Source organism: Sapajus apella, unplaced genomic scaffold (assembly GCF_009761245.1).
Source record: "Sapajus apella isolate SASKATOON/1434 unplaced genomic scaffold, GSC_monkey_1.0 scaffold12, whole genome shotgun sequence".
NCBI classification, from domain to species: domain Eukaryota; kingdom Metazoa; phylum Chordata; class Mammalia; order Primates; family Cebidae; genus Sapajus; species Sapajus apella.
The window spans coordinates 25,369,645-25,393,718 of NW_022436952.1; the positions used below are offsets into that span (position 1 = coordinate 25,369,645).

The window sequence follows — 24,074 nt, forward strand, 5'->3', positions numbered from 1 at the left end:
GTTTGTTTGTTTGTTTGTTTGTTTTTTAGACAGAGTCTTGCACTGACCCAGGCTGGAGTGCAGTGGCATGATCTCAGCTCACTGCAACCTCCACCTTTTGGTTCAAGTGATTCTCCTGCTCAGCCTTCCGAGTAGCTGAGATTACGGGCACCCACCACCATGCCCAGCTAATTTTTGCATTTTTAGTAGAGATGGGGGTTTCACCTTATTGGCCAGGCTGGTCTTGAACTCCTGACCTCCAGTGATCCGCCCGCCTCAACCTCCCAAAGTGCTGGGATTACAGGCATGAGCCAATGTACCTGGCCAGAATAAATGAATTTTTAATCAGTGGTTATATACTATAACACTGTTTGTACTTTACTATTTTTTTTACTTGTTTCCAAGTCAGTTCTTATGAGCTGCCTCATTCTTTTTAGCAGCTGCAAAACACTCTTGTGAGTGATTGAACTATGATTTATATAACAAGTCTCCAACAGATACACGTTTGTGTTTTTCCAACATTCTGCTATGAACAATGCTGTAATAAGTATCCTTGTACAAGGTCAGGCATGGTGTCACACACCTGTAATCCCAGCACTTTGGGAGGCAGAGGCAGAAGGATTGCTTGAGGCCAGGAGTTTGAGACCCCTGGCAACACAGCAAGACCCTGTCTCTACAAAAAAAAAAAAAAAAAAAAAAAAGAAAAAATTTTGTACAGGCATGAGCACATCTTTACACTGGTATTTCTTGTTCCTTTAATTTTTTTTTTTTTTAACTTGTGAGTTTTGGAATAGTTATCAAAAATTCAAAAGGCCCAAGGGCATGAGGGTAGGAAAAGTCTTCCTCCTAACTCTGTTCCCCACTCAGCCACGTCCCTTCTTTAGAGGCAGCCAATGTTACTATTGTTACCAGTTTCTTGACTTTCCTTCCAGGGATATTCTATTCTTGACTCTCCTTCCAGGGATATTCTATACATATAGAAGTGCAGTCTGTATTGCTGTTGCCTGGTGTATTCATTTTAGATTATTTCTTTTTGTTTTGTTTTGTTTTTTGAGACGGAGTTTTGCTCTGTCGCCCAGGCTGGAGTGCAATAATGTGATCTCGACTCACTGCAACCTCCACCTCCCAGGTTCAAGCAATTCTCCTGCCTCAACCTACCAAGTAGGTGGATGACAGGTGCCCACCACCTCACCTGGCTAATTTTTTTTTTCTTGTATCTTTAGTAGAGATGGGGTTTCACTATGTTGGCCAGGCTGGTCTGGAACTCCTGACTTCAGGCAATCTGCCTGCCTCGGCCTCCCAAAGGGCTGGGATTACAGGTGTGAGCCACCGCACAGGCCCCATCTCTACTAAAAATACAAAAATTATCTGGGCGTGGTGGCAGGAGATTTGCTTCAGTAGCTGTAGTCCCAGCTACTCAGGAGGCTGAGGCAGGAGAATTGCTTGAATCAGGGAAGTGGAGGTTGCAGTAAGCCCAGATTGCTCCACTGAACTCACTCCAGCCTAGTAGACAGGGTAAGACTCCGTCTGAATTGTGCACTTTAAAATGGTTACAATAATATATTTTATATGTGTTTTACCATAATCAACCCCCTAAGAAAAGGAGGTATACGTATATGAATTTATAACCACCAATACGGTAGATGCTTATTGGTTGGATTATATCTCTTATATTAATCTATTGCTAAAGATTTCTCCGAGTTAAATTTAAGTGCACAAGTTATGGTTCCAGATAACTGACATTTTGTTGAAGCTGAAACCAAGATTTTCTCCATGTATCCTCATTTCCTCAAATGCTATTGGGTTTCTACTATGGTCTTTGGCAACAGTAATAACCAGTTTTTTGGCAACATAATTTTATCTGCAACTTGTATATGCCTTATTAAGACCCTTGAATTCTTTTTTAATCTCGAATGATGCTCATGAGAGACTTCATTCTGAACTAATACAGCCTTTAGTTTCTGAGGAACAGCATACTTTTCCAGGGAGAAACAGCCCAGCTTAAGAGAACTGATCTACCCAGAGAACTCCCACCCCACTATGGTCCAAATGTTCATGTCTCACTCAAAATTCATGTTCGAACTTAATCCGCAGTGTAGTGGTGTTGGGAGGTGGGGCATCTGGGAGGTGATTTGGTCATGGGGGTGGGGCCCTCAGAAATGGGATTAGTGCCCTAATAAAAGAAGCCCAAGAGAGCTTGTTTGTCCCTACTGTTATATGAGAACACACATAAGCATCATCTGAGAGGAACTGGTCCTACCAGACACTGAATGTACTTGCACCTTGATTTTAGACTTTCCAGCCTTCAGACTATAAGATACCAATTTCTGTTATTTATTTATTTATTTATTTGAGATGGGGTTTCACCATGTTGGCCAGGCTGGTCTTGAACTCCTGACCTTGTGATTCACCCGCCTCAGCCTCCCAAAGTGCTGGGATTACAGGTATGAACCATCGCGCCTGGTCAATTTCTGTTATTTATAAATTACTCAGTATTTTGCTCCAGTATTGGGCTCCTGGAGAGGAGGCCAAATGAACTGAGATAACCCCTCAGCTGAGACTGAGCAGAAGAGGAAGTCGGGGTAGGGGGGATGATTTGGGGACTTTAACTTCAGAAGGTTGAATTCTAGAATTTTAACTCACAAAGGCAAGATTAGTTGATTTCAGATTTCCATTCCTTGGGACTTTAGTTTACAAAGGGATTTATTTAATCTTTGAAATTTAATTTCTCCCTGGGGGTTATATTCAAATTTGTGGAATTTCTGTGTATCATTATTTTTGGAGCATTTTAATGCTGTCATTTAATTGCGCTGCATGGCCTCTGATATGTTATGTTGGACAATGTGACCAGACATAATTTGGAATGCAAAATAGGAAAAAATGTGAATGTTCAGCCTTGGGGATACAGTTGTCTTGAAGTACATTAAGATTCTGTTCTGACCCATTTCAGAGCCTTCTGGGGCCCTATCTACGCCAGTTGTTTGTAACCCTTGTTGTACATCAGAACTAGCTGACGAGTAAGTAATAGCTAAAGCTATTTACTCACACTTTGTACTGATCTGCAACGTAGTTGGGCTCTGAGCCTCTTTTCAGACCTGAGACCCAGTACCATGCATAAGCTTTCCTACCTCTGGTAGGCTCTGACAAGAAAGCTTTTAAAATGCTGATTCTGGCAGGGTCCGGTAGCTCACGCCTGTAATCCCAGCACTTTGGAAGGCAGAGGCAGGTGGATCACCTGAGGTCAGGAGTTCAAGACCAGCCTGATCAGCATGGTAAAACCCTGCTTCTACTAAAAATGTAAATATTAGCTGGTCATAGTGGTGGGCGCCTGTAATCCCAGCTACTCAGGAGGCTGAGGCAGGAGAATCACTTGAAACTGGGAGGCAGAGGTTGCAGTGAGCTGAGATTGTGCCACTGTACTCCAGCCTGGGCAACAGAGTGAGACTCCATCTCAAAAAAAAAAAAAAAGCTGATTTCCAGGTTCTGTCAGGGATTCTTACTTAATTGGCCTGGGATGGGACCCTGGTATCAGCACAGTGCCTAGTTGTAAAGTTCTATTAAAGTATACATTTAGGGCCAGGCACGGTGGCTCACACCTGTAATCCCAGCACTTTGGGAGGCCGAGGTGGGCAGATCACTCAAGATCAGAAGTTCAAGACCAGCCTGGCCAAGCTGGTGAAACCCTGTCTCTACTAAAAATACCCATCCCCACCCAGCGTATGCACAGACACCCTCACGTTGTTCTTGGTTCACAGCAACGACATAGACACCTGTGACCCATCCCCCTGGCAAAGACCAATTTGCCACACAGATTTCATCAGTTAGTATCTCAGACCCCATCTCCAAAGGCTGTGACAGAGACTGCCAGCTCCCAAGTCAATCTTTGGAAGGGCTCCTGGGTCACAATGCCCTGAGCCTTTATAACCCTCTGAAATTTTAGCTTTCTGAGCCAGAGGCAGCCCAATCTGAACAGGGCAGAGTGGGAAGAAGACAGGACTGGAGTGAGGTAGGACATGGGAAAGGGGGGTAGAATTAGATGGGGAAAAACAAATGCTTAATGAAGCAATCTAGAGCTCAGGAAGAGGGACCTCTGTGGGCAGGAGAGCGGCTCACCTCCCGCAGCTTCTCCTGGGCCTCAGCGAGCGCGGCTTGCTTCTCCCGAAGCTGAGCCAAGGCAGCGTTCATCCGGATCCGCTTGGGCTCCACCACCCGATACAGCCGTCCATACAGCTATGGGGAGCCAACCAGGCTGTGGGGGTCGCCCACCAACCCACCAGCCCCCTCACCTCCAGGCATCCCCTCCTTCCACCTGAGTCTGTGCATCCACCCTCCTCCCAGGCATGCCCTTCCTACCCCCAGCCCCAGCCCAGCCGCCCTTACCTCCATGGCCCGCACCCACATGCAGAGGGACTTGGCAGCTAGGGAGACGCGGCCGATGATATCAGGCTGGAAGTCAGGCTGGGCGCAGTAGGCCCCAATCTTCTTCAGAACCTTATCTGAGATATTGTCTTTATCAAAGTTGATCAGTGACTTGATGAAGTTCTGTTCCCCTGTGGGATGAAAACTAGGGGCCTTAGTCAGAAGCCTAATGCCATCCTCCTTGCCCAGCAGTTTCACCTCTACTACTCGGGCCTTGCCACATTTTTCCTGGGCTCAGTTCCTAAGGCCAAACTATCTGAACCTGGCCTCTAGTTCCTCCCTCTGACTTGGCTCTGTCTCTAGGCACGTCTCAGCCCCCAAGGTCCTTGACGATCCTCCCAGCTCCTCTCTCACCACTTACCTTAAACTCTCAGCCAAGCAACCCTACAGTTTATTTTTTTCTCTTCACTTTGCACTTTCTTCTAGGGCAGGGATCACCAAACCGAGACTGGCAAGATGTATTCTACGATGGGGACCCAGAGCAGAGCAAACCACGGGAATAGAACACAGGGTCCCGGTTCCCATTTTCAGATTCTTGTCCCCTCTGGGGGCCTGAGGGCATTCCTGACCTTGGATGCAGGCATCTTTAGGACAATTTTGTTTAATATACAGATGCTCCCAATAAACCCATCATACATTGAAAATATGGTAAATCAAAAATGCATTTAATGCATCTAACCTACTGAATGTCATAATTTAGCCCAGCCTAACTTACGTGTGCTCAGAGCACTTACATTAAGCCTACAGTTGGGCAAAATCATTAACAAAAAGTCTATTTTATAACAAAGTGTTGAATATCTCATGTAATGTATTGAATACTGTACTGAAAGTGAAACAGAATGATTATATGGGTACCATTGTAAAGACACAAAATCTTAAACCACTGTAAGCTGACTGTCAGTATGAAGATGACCTGTTTTCTGTTACTTATAACCAAATAATCTTTTTTAAAATTTCACATTTAATAAATTCTAAAAGCGATCAGAAACATAGTTTTTGCTTTTTCTTTTTTCGTGAAAAGAAACAGGTAACTTTGTAAAAAGTCAGAAAATACCGGTAACAACCAAATAATCTTTTTTTTGTTTTGTTTTGTTTTAGAGACAGAATCTAGCTCTGTCGCCAGCCTGGAGTGCAGTGGTGCAATCTCAGCTTACTGCAGCCTCTGCCTTCCAGGTTTAAACAATCCTCCTGACTCAACCTCCCAAGTAGCTGGGACTATAGGCATGCGCCATCATGCCCAGATAATTTTTATATTTTTTTGTAGAGATGGGTTTTCACCATGTTGCCAAGGCTGTTCTCAAACTCCTGGGCTCAAGTCATCTGCTCACCTTGGCCTCCCAAAGCCTACGGCACCCAGCCCACAACCAAAGAAACGTAACTGATATTCATGCAATCTCCCTTCTACTAAGCCCTGTGCTCTTGAGGGTGGGTACAATGCCTCAACCATTTCTATCTTTCTGTGTGTCTGCTGCACGGCCCAACAATCAGTAAACACTGGGTGAGCGGAAGTCATTTCTCTCATGGTCTGTAGCTTACCTAGCTGCCTCTTGGCCTCTGCCCACGTGGGCTCATTGCCTCGAAGAATCATAACTGCCTGCATCACTATCTCCACTTGGGCTGGGGGCCGTCCGTAAGACTTGATCTCTCCTATATCCTTCTTGTTCAGAGACTCCAGGGCCTGGGGAAAAAAGGGATAAACTGAGGGAGCAACTCAGGGGATAAGACAGGTCCTTATGGAGACAGGACCTAGCTGAGGTACCACCTCTTCTTCCCACTTCCCCAGAGTCTTTGAGGACAGAGAAGTCTGGCCCATTCCCTTCCCCGGGGCCTCCCACTCAGGCTCCCATCCTTGTATCCGCCCCTGGTACCCGCATGGCCTCTTCCAGGGCGGGCAGTGCCTCTTCTAGATCTTTCTGGGCGTTGTCAGCCAGGGCCTGACACTTGACTTCCTCAACTGCAATCTTTTCACTATTGGCTGTTACGGCCTAGGGATGGAAAAAGGACAAGGGTTTTCTGTCTTTGCCTTGGGCAAACATGGGAGTGACGATGTGGGTGGAAAAGATGAAAGAGAAAGCTAAATTATTTATTTATTTTTTTTTTGAGACGAATCTCACTCTTTCGCCCAGGTTGGAGTGCAGTGCCGTGATCTCAGCTCACTGCAACCTCCGCCTCCCAGGTTCAGCGATTCTCCCACCTCAACCTCCTGAGTAGCTGGGATTACAGGTGCCCGCCACCACGCCTAAGTTTTGTATTTTTAGTAGAGATGGGGTTTCACCATGTTGGCCAGGCTGGTCTTGAACTTCTGACCTCAGGTGATCCTCCTTCGGCCTCCCAAAGTGCTAGGACTACAGGCGTCAGCCATGGCACCTGGCTGCTAAGGAAAATTTAAGAAGGGGAACGTGGGAGTGGGGCACAGGGGTGGGCGTGGGCCCTCGACCTTCTGCTGCTCATCCGCCTCCCGCTTCTGCTGCACAATGATGACCAGGTACTCCTCACACTGCTTCTGGAACTCAGCCACCTTCTTCTTGGCATCCTCCAGCTCCAACGACATCACTTGCACCTTTTCCCTAGTTTCATCGATCTTGAACAAGCCTGTCCGCAGCTTATTGGCTTGGTCTAGCAGCTCCTGCCGTTTTTCTCCAAGCAACCTGCAGGGGAGCACAGGACAGGGTATGTAGAGGGGCGGGGCTCCCAGAAGCAGAGTGTCTTACCTTCCCCGTGTGTCTCATGTCCGCCTCCCTTTCTGTTGACACCAATGCTACCACCACCACCCTGGTCGGGTTTCTATCATCTCCTGCCTGGGTCATTGCCAACAGCTTCCCAAGGGGTCTTCCTGATTTCAGGCTCTCATTCCTCTGGTTTATTCTACTTACCACTAGTGGAATCAGCTTGTTAAATAGTCTCCATCACCCTACATCCCCTACGTGAGAATCTTCCTCTGTTCCCCACTGTGGAACAGGCAGGCAGGCTGGCCCAGGGCAGGTTCCCTCAGCTCCAGCCTGACTTTTGCACTGTGAGAATGAATGTGGGCCTAGCATTGCAACAATGTATTTCTCTCTCTCTCTGTCTCTCTCTCTCCCCTCTCTCCTTTCTCTCTCTCTCTTTTTTCTAGAGATGGTATCTTGCTTTTTTGCCCAGGCTGCTCTCAAACTCCTGATACCAAGTGATCCTCCCACCTCAGCCTCCCAAAGTCCTGGGATTACAGGCATGAGCCACTGCACCTGCCTTACAATTTCTGATTTTTAAAGATAAGCTAAGAATCTGGATGTTTCTAAGGCTCCCAAGTTGTAAATATTGGCAGCTCATTCAAAAAGTTTTCAGCATTGTTCAAGGGAACAAAAAAAGAGTGTGTTTTTTCTGTACTAAGTGAGAAAATGCATGTAAAGGGTTTATCACAGTGACCAGCAAACAGTAAACAGAAGGTAGATGTAAGCTTGTATACTCAGGCATGAATTTTCTTTTGTTCACTGGTATATCACAAGTGTCTAGAATAGCACCTGGCACATATTAGGTGCTCAATGTGTTAAATGAATGAATAAATGTTGACTATCATTATTATTACAACCGGATTTTTCTTCACCCTGATTAAAATACTTAACCCAAGGTTGGCACAATGGTTCACGCCTGTAATCCCAGCACTTTGGGAGGCTGAGGTGAGCAGATCACTTGAGGTCAGGAGTTTGAGACCTGCCTGGCCAACATGGTGAAACCCCGTCTCTACTTTAAAAAAAAAAAAAAAAATTAGCCGGGTGTGGTGGCAAATGCCTGTAATCCCAGCTACTCGGGAGGCTGAGGCAGGAGAATCGCTTGAACCCAGGAGGCAGAGGTTGCAGTGAGCCAAGATTGAGCCACTGCACTCCAGCCTCAGCAACAAGCAAACAAACAAACCTAACCCAATAAATGCCAATTCCCCATGTCTCTTATACCCTTCAAACCTCGGGAGGCAGAGGTTGCAGTGAGCCAAGATTGTGCCACTGCATTCCAGCCTGGGCAACAGAGTGAGGCTCCATCTAAAACAAATTATTATTGTTTTGTGCACATAAAAAGATGCTTAAGAGATGCATTCTCATTCTGTCACTCACTAACTTCATGAATGAATATAAAATTCTGGGAAATGATGGTGTGATATTGTAATTTATCAAAAGAACTATGTATTTGGTCTTCGTGTCCACTTCCTGGCACGCAGCTCCTAAGCCTTTGGCATCTCCAAAGTGGTAAGTGTCTTTTTGTATATGAATGAGTTGGCTGGTAGCTGGGCACTGCTGGATAGCTTCAGGATGGGGGCTGGCTGCCTGGGAACCAACCAAGTGATTGGAGGATTGGAACTTTCAGCTGTACCCCCTGAACCTCCATGGAGGAGCAAGAGTTGGGGTGGGGGAATTGAGGATTGAGCTAATCACCAATGGCCAATGGTTTAATCAATCATACCTGTGTAAGGAAGCATCCTTAAAAACCTAAAGGACAGCGTTGGGAGAGCTTCCAGATTTGTGAAAAAGAACACGTCCGCATTCTGGGAGGGTGGCATGTCCCAACTCCACGAGGACCCTTGGGAACCTCACCTTATGTTTATTTGTATCTTTTTTTTTTTTGTTTTTTGAGGCAGAGTCTGGCTCCATCACCCAGGCTGGAGTGCAGTGGCATGATCTCAGCTCACTCCAATTTCTGCCTCCCAAATTCAAGTGATTCTCCTGCCTCAGCCTCCAGAGTAGCTGGGATTATAGGCGTGTGCCACCACGCCTGACTAATTTTTGTATTTTTAGTAGAAACGAGGTTTTACTGTGTTGGCCAGGCTGGTCTTGAACCCCTGACATCAAGTGATCTGCCCGCCTCGGCCTCCCAAAGTACTGGGGTTATAGGCGTGAGCCACTGTGCATGGTCTTATTTGTATCTTTTAAAATAACCTTTGCAATAAATCAGCGATAGTAGGTGAAATGTTTCCCTGAGTCTGTGAATCACTCTAGCAAATTAACTGAGCCTGATGAGGGGGTGGTGGAAACCCTCGATTTATAAGTGGCCAGGCAGAAACACAGGTAAAACACTGGGTTTTCAGTTAGCATCTGAAGCAGGGGGTGTCTAGTGGGTGACTGAGCCCAACACCTGTGTGATCTGACGCTTTAACTCCAGATAGGTTGTTTCAGAATTGAGTTATATTGTAGGACACCCAGCCGGTGTCCCTTGGAGAACTGCTTGGGTAGGGAAAATCCCTGCCACATCTGGTGTCAGAGTGAAGTACAGCCAGCCTTCCGTACCCATGGGGTCCACATCCGAGGATTCAACCAACAGAGAATCAAAAATACTCAAAAAAAAAGTCCGGGCATGGTGGCTCACGCCTCCCAGCACTTTGGGAGACTGAGGCCGGTGGACCACCTGAGGTTAGGAGTTCAAGGCCAGCCTGGCCAACATAGTGAAACTCTGTCTCTACTAAAAATACAAAAAATACGAAAAAAAAAATTCGCTGGGCATGGTGGCACGTTCCTGTAATCCCAGCTATTCAGGAGGCTGAGGCAGGAGAATCACTTGAACCCAGGAGGCGGAGGTTGCAGTAAGCCAAGATTGCACCACTGAACTCCAGCCTGGGCGACAGAGCAAGCCTCCGTCTAAAAAAAAAAAAATCCCCAAAAAAGTTGCATCTGCACTGAACATGTATAGACTTTTTTTCTTCTTGTTGTTATTCCCTAAACAATACAGTATAACAACTATTTACATACCATTTACATTGTATTCGGTATTATAAGTAATCTAGAGAGGACTTAAAGTATATGAGAAGAACGTGCATAAGTTACATGCAAACACTCCATTCTGTATCAGGGACTGGAGCATCTGTGGATTCTGGTATCCATGGGAGGTCCTGGAACCAATCTGCATGGATGCTGAGGGGCTGTACTGAGTTAGTGAGAGAGAAGGGAAAACACTTAGTTTTTTAATTTTTTTTATCTATCTCATACAGGTAGAAAGTCTAAGGCAGACAGGAAAGGACTGGGTATATTACGGCAATGTTCCAGTTGGATTGTGGTGGGAAAAAGACAGAGAAAGGCCGGGCGCGGTGGCTTATGCCTGTAATCCCAGCACTTTGGGAGGCTGAGGCAGGTGGATCACTTGAGGTCAGGAGTTCAAGATCAGCCTGGCCAACATGGTGAAACCCTGTCTCTACTAAAAGTACAAAATTTAGCCAGGCGTGGTGGCGCATGTCTGTAATCCTAACTACTGGGAGACTGAGGCAGGAGAATCGCTGGAACCTAGGAGGTGGAGATTGCAGTGAGCTGAGATTGTGCCACTGCATTCCAGCCTGGGTGGCAGAACGAACCTCCATTTCAAAAAAAAAAAAAAAACAGAGAAACTACATGCCAGAAAATAAGGGCCAAGAGGGTGTGGAGAGGGGACGGAACAGAGCCAGAAGACTCCAGAGACAGCCCCTCCCAGGGAAAGCCCCAATTCTCTCTTCCTAACTTCCTGGGCAGAGCCACGACCTTTGCATCTCTGCCCTTGCACACCAGCATCATTGTACCAATTGCCCTCAGAAGACACCAGCCTCCCTGGCCTTGCACGTCCCCTGCTCTCCTTCATACTTCTTATATCCAGACACGAGTTCCAGGTAGTTGGTGGGCGTGACGTAGTTGTATCTCCGCAGTTCCAACAGCATCTTCTGGGAATACTGAGCCACTGACCAGTGCATAGTGACAAAGATCTGGGCCACCTTCCTGTGGATCTGAGGCCGGTGACACAGGATGAAAAGGCAGATGGAAACAGAAGGGGGAGGAGGGAAGCCAGGGTTGCAATGAGGGACGGGGAGGCGGGGCTCACATTCTCCTGCGTGCCCAGGTCTACTCCTATGAGGTACTTCTCGGCCACCTCAAGCAGGGCCTCTTGGGGCCACTCTGAGAACCAGTTGATGGTTGTACAGTTCACCAAGGCTGGGTACTGGCGGATCCAGTTCCTGGGAAGGGGTTTTGAGAGGCTGTCAAATCCATGCACACACACAGCCTCCAGGTCCCGGCTTCCCCACACGCATCCACCCACTTTCTAGGAACCTAAAATGCCCACTTCCTTGCTCCTGCATCTCCTTGTCCAAATTCTGTTCCATGAGAGCTAGTTCAGCAGAGCATCTTGACACAGGCTCTGGAGTCGGAAAGACCTCTACACTCAAGGTGTGGCTCTCCAGCAAGTATCTAAGCTGTTTGAATGCCAGTTTCCTCATCTCTAAAGCAGGAATAACAATACATACTGACCAGGGTGGCTGGGGGATTCAATGAGGTGTCACATGTGAAAAGCTCAGCATAGCACCTGGGTATGGTAAATACATCATGTACCACAACTATTAAAAACAAAATGGTAGGCCAGGCACGGGGGCTCGCGCCTGTAATCCCAGCACTTTGGGAGGCCAAGGGAAGTGGATCCCTTGAGCCAAGGAGTTCAAAACCATCCTAGGCAACATGGCAAAACCCTGTCTCTATAAAAAGTACAAAAATTAGCTGGCCGTGGTGGCATGCGCCTATAATCCCAGCTACTGTGGAGGCTGAGGCAGGAGGATCACTCGAGCCTGGGAGGTGGAGGTTGCAGTGAGCCAGGAGGGCGCCACTGCACTCCAGCCTGGGTGACAGCTCGAGACCCTGTCTCAACAAAATATTTTTTTCAAGGTAATCCAAATTGCTTCCCTGCACAAGTTCTCTGCCCTCTTCCTAGTTTCTGATGCCCTTAAAAATCTAGTCATATCAATAAAATGTGGTTTAGACATGCAAGATTATATTATTCAGCCTTAAAAAAAAGATGGCAATCCTGACTCATGCTACAACACAGATGAACCTTGAGGACACTATGCTGAGTGAAAATAAGCAAGTCACAGAAAGACAAATGCTAGCTGGGTGTAGTGGCTCAAATCTGTAATCCCAACACTTTGGGAAGCTGAGGCAGGTGGATCACTTGAGGTCAGGAGTTCAAGATCAGCCTGGCCAACATGGTGAAACCCTGTCTCTACTAAAAGTACAAAATTTAGCCAGGCGTGGTGGCGCATGTCTGTAATCCTAACTACTGGGAGACTGAGGCAGGAGAATCGCTGGAACCTAGGAGGTGGAGGTTGCAGTGAGCCGAGATCACAGTACTGCATTCCAGCCTGGGAAACAGAGCGAGACTCCTCAAAAAAAAAAAAAAAAAAAAAAAAAAGAAACACAAATGCCACATGATTCCACCTATGTGAGGTATCTAAAGTTAGACTTACAGAGACAGAGAGTAGAATGGTGATTGCCAGGGTCTGGGAGGGGTGCAGGGGGCCATTTCATGGGTATGGAGTGCGGCCTCAGGAGTGTGAGAAAGCTCTGCAGTATGAGTGCATATCACACGGCTGAGCGCTGCACTCAAAAATGGTTAGGACAATACACTTTATGTTGTGTGTAGGGTTTTCTTTTTTTTAGACAGAGTTTTGCTCTTGTTGCCCAGGCTGGAATACAGTGGCGTGATCTTGGCTCACTGCAACCTCTGCCTCCTGAGTTCAAGCGATTCTCCTGCCTCAGCCTCTCGAGTAGCTGGGATTACAGGCATGCACAACCATGCCTGGCTAATTTTTGTATTTTTAGTAGAGACAGGGTTTCACCATGTTGGCCAAGATGGTCTTGATTTCTTGACCTCGTGGTCCGCCTGCCTTGGCCTCGCAAAGTGCTGGGATTACAGGTGTGAGCCACCACGCCTGGCCATATGTGTGTGTTTTTAACCACAATTAGATTTACAATGACAAAACAAAACCAAAAAGCCACCACCACCACCACCAACAAAAAGTCTAGTTATACCAAAAGAGGATGGATGACTCCCATGTGTCCGCAGGAACTGCCTGAAAGTGAGCACAGCCTACGGAAGGGAGATGGGCGAGTTGGGCAGAAGAGCCTGATGTTACTCCTGACAGTAATTTCCAGAAGGCACAGGAGGCCACAGCAGGGTGAGCACATGAAAGGGCTGGGAGAAGAAGGATGTCACAGAAGTCACCTGAAGGGGTCGCCCACGGGGCTGAGGCAGAGCACGATGTGCAGGTTGCTGCGCACGCGCTCGATGAGGTAGGCGAAGAGGCTGTCCGACGACTCCGGCACCTGCTCCGCCCGGGCCTGGTCTATGATGTGCGACTGGATCTGGGCAGAAACCACCAGGGTCAAAGCGCTGGCGTCTCCGTGGCAGAATGAGTGGTGGAGGCAGCAGGTCAGGCGGGGCTGATGAAGTGTTGCCCAGGCTGGACTCGAACTCCTAGCCTCAAACCATCCTTTCACCTCAGCACCCTTCCCGCCCCCGAGTAGCTGGGACTGTGCCTGGCTCTGAAATGTGGGGTTTTTGTTTTTGTTTTAGTTTTCTTGAGACAGAGTCTTGCTCAGTCACCCAGGCTGGAGTGCAATGGCACAATCTTAGCTCACTGCAACCTCCGCCTCCTGGATTCATGCAATTCTCCTGCCTCTGCCTCTCAAAGAGCTGGGATTACAGGTGCCCGCCATCACCCATGGCTAATTTTTGTATTTTAGTAGAGATGGAGTTTCATCATGTTAGTCAGGCTGGTCTTGAACTCCTGACCTTGTAATCCGCCTGCCTCAGCCTCCCAAAGTTCTGGGATCACAGGAATGAGCCACCGCGCCTGGCCTTGAAGTGTGGGTTTTAAAGCGGCTCTGCCCAGGTCCCTGGAGGGGACCTTCCATCTTACAGGGGTGAGGTGGGCTGTGGGGGTGCTCTGGTGGCACATTCTTGGAACTGTGGTCCTTCTGGGGTCAGCCAGGCAGGCCGAAGAACTGAAGAACTGACTGGTCGCGGGTGTGGAAGGAATCCTACCTCTTCAAATTCGTCAGTCTTGTAGAGATTGGGCACCTCGCCTGAGCTGAGGATGTTGTTGATGTCCTCTAGGAAAGACTCATCAGCTATCTGGGTGTCCACAAAAAGGAAAGACGTGGTCTTGAGCTCCACCCCAGCCTGGCGATACAGACGCTTGATATCTGGCCCGGGAGGGAAGGAGGATGGACTTGCTGCAGATGCCCTGTGCTGGGCTTGATTCTTCTTCTGAGAGTTAGGAACCCTCCCCGGCCCACAGCATACACGCAACATCATCCTGCACCCAACACAGGCCAGGCACGTCTCCCCAGGGGGCTGCCAGCCCTCCTCTCTTGTCACTGTGGAAATGCACGCATCTGATCTTTCATTCCTAGCGTTTCAGAAACCTAGCTGTACCGTCTCGGAACTCCTGCTTCCGATAATGTTTGGTGACCTCTATCTGGAAGGTGGTATACTCGCAGATGGATGAGGCCAGGCGAGCCAGACTCTGGCGCCCGCTGCCGCCGATGCCCACCAGGAGCATGTTGCCCCGAGGCTGTCCGATGACCCGCACGATCCGTGTGACTGGGGGTGGGGTGGGTGTGAGGGTAATGAGTTGGCTGAGCAGACTCAGGGGACCTCCAGGCCCTAGGCTAGGGATTGGGGCCCCTGAAACTGAAGCAGAGGAACCAAGAGGTATGAGAAGTTGGTGTCTAAGGCCCAGGAAGCAAATCAATGTTTAACCTCCACCTTCTCTGTTTAACACCCACCACCACCAGGGTATCTGGGGCCAGGGAGAAAGGCAACTTCGGGAACTCGGTTTGGGAGATCTGGGAAGGGACCCCTATTTCCTTAGACATACCCCCTAACTGAGATGATGGGGAAGGAGACAGGAGTAGCAGGCACTCACTGTGTTCAATAGCCTCTCGGAAGAGCACTAGCTGCATGGGCACGACGGAGGGTGACAGGTTATACTCATTCAGAGCTGTCTCCATGGCTGATTTCAGCACTGTCAGATCCGTTAGGTCTTCATATACCTTGGGCTCTTTCAGGAAATCCCCTGGGCCATGGGAAGAGGAGATCAGAGCCTCAAATACCTGATCTGCCTCCCCCAGCCCTCCCGCCACAGGGGCCCACACTTGAGACTCTGTGCCCCGACTCCTTCTAGCTCCAACGTCCTAAGAGTGTCAAGCGCAAAGTCGTCACAGCTCCCAGCTCACCAAAGATAGGAGGACGCTTGCTGGGACAGAGATGGTGGAACGTGAGGTCAAAGAAGGAGCCGAGCTTGTCACTTATGATGGCCATGAATGCTTCTGTGTCTGCCACATCAACCAGCCGGTCGGAGAAGACTCTGTAGGCAGGGAACTGGGGTGAGATCTGGGGGTAAAGAGGAGAATGGTCTGGGGAAGGCAGTGTCAGGCCGGGAGTGGAGCAGGGGTGTGAACAAGGCCGAGGAAGCCTGCGTCTGGCTGGGGCGCATGCATAGCACCTGAAACATTCATGGATCCAGAGCCGTGTGATGCTGGACTTGGTATCGTGGAAGTCCTTGTTGGCTCTAAGCATTCCCTGGAACACCTGAAAAGAGGACTGACTGTTGGGATCGGGGAGCAAAGGCATTCCCTCCAGAAGTTTGGGGGCTTTTTGTTTTGTTTTGTTTTTGAGACAGCGTCTCACTCTGTCTCCAAGGCTGGAGTTCAGTGGTGCAATCTTGGCTCACTGCAACCTCTGCCTCCCGGGTTCAAGTGATTCTCCTGCCTCAGCCTCCCTTGTAGCTGGGACTACAGGTGCCTGCCACCAGACCCCGCTAATTTTTTTTGTATTTTTAGTAGAGATAGGGTTTTGCCATGTTGGCCAGGATGGTCTTGAACTCCTGACCTCAGGTGATCCACCTGCCTCGGCCTCCCAAAGTGCTGTGATTACAGGCGTGAGCCACCCCGCTTGGTCCAGAAGTTTTAAAGGTAAGAGCAGGGAATGTGGCACTTCAGGATGGGGGGTGACTTTTGGTGCACATGCTGTTGAGTGTTAAGGCTTAGTTTGAGAAGAAAATGCCTCCATGGCGGCTATGCCAAGCAGAACGGGCAAGGTCAGGCCGAGAGTCACCTTGGAGATGTCTCGAAGGTTGAAGAGGTAATGGATCTTGGTGGGCGTGGGCAGGAAGCGCTGTACCACGGTGTTGTACATGTCCAGGGTAGCCTCCGTCACCACGTTCCCAATGGGCTTCACCTCTTCCTCAAAGTCCTGAAGCTTCTGATTGATCATGGTGCCGAATATGCGGATGATCTGGGACTCCTAGAAATAGACCCTGGCTCACTCTCCAGGGCTCCCGGCCTTCTAGCCAGGAGGGAGGCCAATGAGGAGCTTGGCTCAGGGGCAGAATTTAAGGGTGCGTCAAAAAAAAAATCCTAAACTCAAAAAAAGACAAATGATAAATACTGTTTTAACTGTATATATATATATATATGTATATATATATATACTTTTTTTTTTTTTTTTTTGAGATGAAGTCTCACTGTTTTTCCCAGGCTGGAGTGCAGTGGCATGATCTCAGTTCACTGCAACCTCCGCCTACTGGGTTCAAGCAATTCTCCTGCCTCAGCCTCCTGAGTAGCTGGGATCACAAGCGCCTGCCACCATGCCAGCTAATTTTTATATTTTTAGTAGAAATGGGGTTTCACCATGTTTGCCAGGCTGGTCTCAAACTCTTGACCTCAGGTGATCCGCCCACCTCCACCTCCCAAAGTGCTGGGATTACAGGTATGAGCCACTCCGCCCAGCCTTAATTATATATATATATATGTGGTTTCCCAAGCTGGTGTGCAGTGGTGTGATCATGGTTCACTGTAGCCTCAACCTCCTGGGCTCAAGCAATCCTCCCACCTCAGCTCTCAGCTTCTCAAGTAGCTGGGACCACAGGCGTGCACCACCACACCCAGCTAATTTTTGTATTTTTTTTGTAGAGACAGGGTTTCCCTCCGCTACCCAAGCTGGTATCAAACTCCTGGGCTCAAGTGATCCTCCTGCCTCAGCCTCCCAAAGTGCTGGGGTTACAGGTGGGAGTCACCATGCCTGGCCAACACAGTATTTAAAAACAAAAATGAATGCAAAATATTCATGATGAACAAACACAAGCGTTTTAAATAAAGACCAGATGGGGATTACTGATTTCTCCTTTTGCCTTAGGCTCCAATATGGTTTAGCACTACACTCTACTGATCTTGTATTTATTCAGAATGGTGGTATTTTGCACATCATACATTTTTGGCATGAACTTTAATTTAAAAAAATATTGCATTACTACAGATTCACCAGTTCTAGTGGCCAAGTCTCAGTACCTTCCCTGTTCACTGTTCACCTGGGGTCCTGTGACCCCACATGCTCCTCCAGTTCTCCTTCTCACCCCATAGGATCAATAAAAGGCCACAGACAGAAAAAAAAAAATGCGAGCCCGAGTGTGGTGGGAGGCTGAGGTGGGTGGATTGCTTGAGTCCAGGCGTTTGAGACCAGAATGGACAACATGGCGAAACCACGTCTCTACTGAAGATACACGAGTTAGCTTGGTGGTGGCGGGTGCCTACAGTCCCAGGTACTCTGGAAGCTGAGGCAGGAGAATCACTTTAACCTGGGAGGTGGAGGTTGCAGTGAGCTGAGATCGTGCCACTGCACTCCAGCCTGGGTGACAGAGTGAGACCCTGTCTCAAAAAAAAAAAAAAAGTGTTAACATATTTAACATATTGTTCTCCCGATTACAGTCTTTTGGGTGCCCCCTTAAATTCTACACTGAGACAAGTGACTCCCTGGCCTGGCTGTAATCCTGACACTGCTGTGGGCTTTGTAGGATCTACCTTCCTTAGTCTATTTGGGCCCCACCGTGTTCTCTGCCCATTGGGATTGTAAGGCTTCCCTGTCCACAGCTAGGAAGGTATGGTTCCATCCCATAGCTCTTCTAGCTCAGGAGCCAGCGCAGGCCCCACAGATCGTCCCAGCTTCCTGCGTGGAGCTCTGCTGGGGGTGCCTCGGCCTCCTGGGATCTGGCCTCTGCTTCTCTGGGACAGGGACATTTCACCTCCTACCCTCCCCTCGTCCCACAGCCCCTTGAGGTCCTCACTGTGGGGAAGGTCATGTTGATCATGTTGAAGCGACTCTGTAGCCTTGGGGAGATGACAGTCCGTCCACCCCCAGGGGGGCCCATGGCAGCCATCAGGAACATTTCCTATAGAGCACCGATCAGCCAGTTGGAGAGGCAGGTGGAGAGAGGGGAGAGAGGCGTCAAAACAGGGAGGGTGAAGAGGAGCGGGAGGAGGACAGTGCGAGGAGGGACGAAGGGAAGGAGGAACGGGGATGCTGCAAGCAGAGAGGAGCATGGAGCCCAGAGCAGGGAGAGGTAGAGAAGGAAGGGACATGGGACACTTGTTTTAGAACCAGGAAGGCATCTGTCTGTATTTCATCCTTACAATCCGTGTACCCAAATGAGAAAATACAGGTAAGTACACAAATTTGTGTCTTCTAGACTTCCTCTTTTTCTTCTTTTAAAATTGTATGTATCTATACATATGTGTGTGTGTTCTCTCTCAAACACACGTGACTATATCACTAGGCGAGTTTTTGTGCCTGAGTGCCAGATATACATACAAACAACCCTAGAAGCCAGGCTACACTGCCTGCTGCCCACTGATTAAAGAGAAGCAGCCAGGCGTGGTGGCTCAGGCCTGTAATACCAACACTTTGGGAGGCCAAGGTGGGAGAATCTTTTGAGCTCAGGAGTTCAAGACCAGCCTAGGCAACATATCAAGACCTTGTGTCCAGTAAAAATCAATGAAATTAACCTAGCACTCCAGCCTTGGCAACAGAGCAAGATGAAAGAAGAAGGAAGGAAGGAAGGAAGGAAGGGAGGGAGGGAGGGAGGGAGGGAGGAAGGGAGGGAGGGGAAGGGAAGAAGGAAGGAGGGAAGGAGAAAGAAAGAAGGAAAGAGGGAAAGAGAGAGAAAGAAAGAAAGACAAAAGAAGAAAGAAAAAGAAAGAAGGAAAGAAAGAGGGAAAGAAAGAAAGAAAGAAAGAGAGAGAGAGAGAGAGAGAGAGAAAGAAAGAGAGAGAAAGAAAAGAAAAAGGAGCAAACAATAAGCTCAGAATCCCAGGGAGGAGATAGGACGGAGGGAGGATGCCTGGCTCGTGAGTGGGGAGCTGAGGACTGCTGTCACGGAGCCAGGACACTCCTGTGTGGAAAAGAATATAGGATGAAAGGACCATAGCCTGGGGTCCCAGTAGAGTGGGGACTGAGCTTATCCCACAGGGAGCAGAGGCCTGAAGAACAAACTCTTGGGAGGCTTACTCGAATGTACTTGATGGTCTGCTTTGCACGGTCATACCAGAAGCCATAGTCAATCCAGAGGCGAATCAGCTCCAGGGGTGGCTGGGACCCAAACATGTCCTTAGCAGGCATATTTAGGTCATCCATAAAGGTGATCATGCTTTTGCCCCCGAATGGCACGTAGACACCCTTGGTTCTCTTCTCAACCCTGCTCTCAATGATGCTCTGCACGTTATTGGATGTGGTCTGGTGGAAAGGTACCGAATGAGTGTGTGGGTTCCCCAAGAGAAATATGGGCTTGGAGAGGAGTGTCAGGCAGGTGCTTGGATCCCGGGGGAGCACAGAAGGCAGGGAGATCGGGTGGAGCCGAGCGCCTGGCCCCTGGGTCCCTGACATACCTGTGCAGACATGTTGACAATCAGCACCGACCACTGGCTGGAGGGCAGGGACTGCAGAACGCTCTGGGCGATGGAGGTCTTCCCGGTCCCCACAGGACCCACCAGCAGAACGGGATACTGGTTGGCCACCAAGGTGCTCACCAGGTAGTTGTAGCGAACAGTGTCGACAGTGGGCACCATGATCTTATAGAAGGGGGCGCTAGGGAAGAGCAGGAGCCAGCTCTCAAGGACCACCAGCCCACCACTGTCTATTGACCCCCCTGCCCTCCTGTTGGGCCTGAGGAGCACGTACCCCCCTCAAGGACCCTGTCCCAGGCCCTCTAGGTCCTGCTTCCTGTCCTCAAGAGGCAGCCCTTCTCTGGGACCCGCCTTCTCCTTCCTATGGCTCACTTTTGCTTCCAGGACCCGTCTCTCTTGCCACATCCCCCACCTACCGCCGCCCCACGCCCTCCTCACACCTAGGCCCGGCTCTCACTTTGGAGGGTAGCGCCAACTCTTAGGGAGCTTTTCCTCAAATGATGTCCAGTTCCGCATTTTAGGGTCCACAAAATACTCGTATACCGTGTCCTAAGGCGTGCACACAGGTCAGGTTACCAAAGCCTGCTTTGAGCTTTCCCCAGCCCAGAGGATGGGCCCCAGACCACTGGGTGGAAGCAAGGGAGACAGCTGGGCTGGCAGGCTGAAACCTAAGCAGATCTGAGATTGGGGATGCCCATGGGTTCTGGAAAAACAGGGCAAATAGGACAGCTGGGTGTGAGTGCCCGACCTTATTGGGAAAGGAGCCCTCGATTTCTCGGAGGTAGCTGTCAATCTTCTTGCGGCCCTCCTCATCCACAGAGGCACACACAGACCAGATCATGCTGAACACAAATGTCATCTCTACCATGGTGACATAGTTCTCGCTGTCAGCTGGATTCACCTGGATGGAGGACGAGAAGAGGAAATAACCCACCTGTAAGAGATGAGGGGTCTAGCTGGCAGGCTCGTGACACCAGAGTGTGGAATCTTCCTCCTTTCCTGGCCCTATTTGGAAAATCGCAGTTTTCCAAATGTGCATGTTTATCCACAACCTGCTGAAAGACTGAGACAAACCTGAAATTTCATTTAGCTCAGCAGTTGCCCGAGCTTCCTCACTGCTAAGTCATAAAGATACAGATATCATTCGGCCACAACAGGCCTCCCCTGGAAAAGCACCCATGGGTGCTCAGGTGACAGGTCCGGGAACATTCGTGGTGACTTGTTTGTAATTGCAAAACACTGGAGATGACCTAAACGTTTGCCAGTAGAGCAGTGGAACAAACTGCAGTGTTCTACCATGGAATCACAGACAGCAGTTCAAGCAATAAAATGAACCTACATGTAGCAATACAGAATTCAAAACATATTGTTAATTTAATGGGCATGTTGCAGTATATAGCATGATTTTTTTTTAAATACCACCATTTCAGCCAGGTGTGGTGGCTCACGCCTATAATCCCAGCACTTTGGGAGGCAGAGCCGGGTGGATCACCTGAGGTCAGGAGTTTGAGATCAGCCTGGCCAACATGGTGAGACCCCATCTCTACTAAAAATATAAAAAATTTGCCCGGCATGGTGGCAGGTACCTGTAGTCCCATTTACTAGGGAGGCTGAGGCAGGAGAATCGCTTAAACCTGGAAGGCAGAAGTTGCAGTGGGCCGAGATCACACCACTGCACTCCAGCCTGGGCAACAGAGTAAGACTGTGTCTCAAAAAAAAAAAAAAAAAAAAAAAAAAAAAAAAAAAGAGTAATCCTCTATCCTATAGGTGGGAAATTATGTTAAGTAAGAACTGATTGCCTGCCAGTTTCAGTCCAGAATCCTTAGTCTGTGCTCCCAGCCCCTCTCAGCACACAACACATCGCACCATCCTCATAGTCCAGTCCTCTCCTCGATGTCTCCGTTACACTGAAGAGCATATGCACACAAATACCACCCACCACACCCGGCTACAGACCACCAGCTCGGCCCCCCCACCCCGCCAGGCCTGACTCCTGTGGGTCTGCACTTCTGCAAAGGCCACCCTTGCCCTCTGCTCACCCAGGAAGCCTCCCCCACCCAGCCCATCCTCTGCTATCCAGCCCGTTCTCCTTGGCACCTGTGTGCCATTGATACTCATAACTGCCTCCTCCCCACATGGTACCTGGCAAGTCCATCTACATTTTTTTTTTTTGAGATGGAGCCTTGCTCTGTCTCGCCCAGGCTGGAGTGCAGTGGTATGATCTCGGCTCACTGCAGCCTCCGCCTCCTGGGTTCAAACGATTCTCCTGTCTCAGCCTCCCAAGTAGCTGGGACTACAGGTGCGCACTACCACACCTAGCTAATATTTAGTAAAGATGGGGTTTCACCATGTTGGCCATGCTGGTCTTGAACTCCTGACCTCAGGTGATCCACCTGCCTCAGCCTCCCAAAATGCTGGGATTACAGGCGTGAGCCACCTCGCCCAGCCCCATCTACATGTTTTTACTTTATATTAACTGTACCAGGAATGACATATGTTCCTATAGATCTTAATTGTTTTCGATGATATATTAATAGTTTAATTACCTGGCAATGTCTTTAAAAACAATACAAACCATTTCTAGTCAGTGATTTAATCTCAACAGAAAATATCAAATTTTGGTCCTTACTTTTTTTTTTTTTTTTTTGCTGGGAAGGTCCTTACTTCTAAATGGAGCACAATTTTTCCTAAATATCAATTAATCTGAACTGTTAAAAAAGTCTTCTCACCAGAATAATCTGAGAGCTTCTTCCAGCAGAAACGGTGTCTCAGGGCCTCATCTATGCCAAAACTTAATGTTTATATTTTGAAAGGATGAAGTGAGGAGTGGAATGAGCTATTTTCAGCTCCCCAAGGATGGGTGGGAAATTCTAGTGAGACCCAATTGCATACATATTCAGTCGGGCCTTTCAGGTCAACAGTCACGTGCACACACACCCACATACACACACGCACACACACACACATGCACACACACACGTGCACACACACACACCCCTCACTGCCTCCATGGTTGTTGAGGTCTCCCTTGGAGTCTCTGCTCCACTCAAGCCTAGAGTTCAACCTATCTCAGACACACCGTTTCCCAGAAGTTGTCATGGTGCGGCTGTGAGCCCTCCCTGCCCCTGCCAGTGCTCTGCATCCTCCCCTTACCCCGTTCTCTGGTGTGGCCAGGGCCGAGTACAGCTTGCAGAGGGAGATGATACCACTGTACTCGGGCAGGGGCACCAGCTCCTTGCAGTTGTCCCTCTTAAAGGCCAGCATCTTGTTGATGAATTTCTCAAACATGCGTTGCAGGGGCTCCACCTCAGCCTGGAGTTGAATAAGAAGGGGCTCTCGTCCACCCTCATGTCCTGGAGGCCACCCTGGTTACTTTCCCTCTCCTCGGTTCCCTTCATACCTTTGGCCTCTTTTCCAGCCACGACTGAACATAGGGCTTCCAGCCCAGGTCGACATAGTCAGTGTAGACCATCCCGCAGCGGGACACGGTGGCCGGAGAGGCCACTGCCAGGTTCTCCACTTCGAACAGGAGAGATACCTAAGGATATACGTTAGAACCTCGTATTTCCCTGCATCCCCCACCTTCAGTAATAATAAAACACTCAGAACTCGGATGCCACAAATTTACAAACAATATGCTTTTTTTTTTCTGAGACAGAGTCTTACTCTGTCACCCAGGCTAGAGTGCAGTGGCGTGATGCTGGCTGACTGCAACTTCCGCCTCTCAGGTTCAAGCAATCCTTCCACCTCAGTCCCAGAGTAGCTGGGACTACAGGCGTGCACCAACACACCCAGCTAACTTTTGTATTTTTTAGTAGAGACGGGGTTTTACCCTGTTGGCCAGGCTGGTCTTGAACTTCTGACCTCAAGTGATCTGCCTACCTTGGCCTCCCAAAGTGCTAGGATTACAGGCAGGAGCCACTGGGCCCAGCCCAGTTTGCTTTAAAAGAAATTAGAGCTTATTCAAGGTTGTTCTCGTGAAAAATGACTCTCTTGTTCGCATTGTTGGAGTGGGTGGAAAAGGGTGTGCTTGTCAGTCCTGAATTCGCACACCAGGGTGTGCAAATGAAGGTCCTGCTTCATGTGTCCATGGGAACAAGCTGAGGACGGCTGCCCAAGCCTGCACAATGCTTATAACACAGTGTGGTTTTTTTTTTTTTTTTTTTTTTTTTTTTTTTTTTTTTTTTT

General features: G+C 48.9%; 1 protein-coding gene across 5 annotated transcripts in view; it reads right to left on the minus strand.

Annotated features, from left to right (window-relative positions):
* Nucleotides 1-24,074, minus strand: part of DNAH2 (dynein axonemal heavy chain 2) — a 109,440-nt gene that overhangs the window by 21,144 nt on the left and 64,222 nt on the right. For all 5 annotated transcript variants that reach the window (XM_032280399.1, XM_032280402.1, XM_032280400.1 and 2 more), the window contains 21 exons: nucleotides 23,287-23,424; nucleotides 23,040-23,198; nucleotides 20,635-20,787; nucleotides 20,344-20,435; nucleotides 19,869-20,067; nucleotides 19,492-19,716; nucleotides 18,272-18,376; nucleotides 16,267-16,455; nucleotides 15,656-15,741; nucleotides 15,387-15,517; nucleotides 15,077-15,226; nucleotides 14,584-14,751; nucleotides 14,191-14,351; nucleotides 13,369-13,508; nucleotides 11,200-11,332; nucleotides 10,965-11,104; nucleotides 6,836-7,046; nucleotides 6,267-6,383; nucleotides 5,935-6,076; nucleotides 4,360-4,529; nucleotides 4,093-4,209 (listed from right to left, as the gene is read on the minus strand). In XM_032280399.1, coding sequence (XP_032136290.1) covers nucleotides 4,093-4,209; nucleotides 4,360-4,529; nucleotides 5,935-6,076; nucleotides 6,267-6,383; nucleotides 6,836-7,046; nucleotides 10,965-11,104; nucleotides 11,200-11,332; nucleotides 13,369-13,508; nucleotides 14,191-14,351; nucleotides 14,584-14,751; nucleotides 15,077-15,226; nucleotides 15,387-15,517; nucleotides 15,656-15,741; nucleotides 16,267-16,455; nucleotides 18,272-18,376; nucleotides 19,492-19,716; nucleotides 19,869-20,067; nucleotides 20,344-20,435; nucleotides 20,635-20,787; nucleotides 23,040-23,198; nucleotides 23,287-23,424 — 3,126 coding nt within the window. The remainder of the gene's footprint in view (nucleotides 1-4,092; nucleotides 4,210-4,359; nucleotides 4,530-5,934; nucleotides 6,077-6,266; nucleotides 6,384-6,835; nucleotides 7,047-10,964; nucleotides 11,105-11,199; nucleotides 11,333-13,368; nucleotides 13,509-14,190; nucleotides 14,352-14,583; nucleotides 14,752-15,076; nucleotides 15,227-15,386; nucleotides 15,518-15,655; nucleotides 15,742-16,266; nucleotides 16,456-18,271; nucleotides 18,377-19,491; nucleotides 19,717-19,868; nucleotides 20,068-20,343; nucleotides 20,436-20,634; nucleotides 20,788-23,039; nucleotides 23,199-23,286; nucleotides 23,425-24,074) is intronic.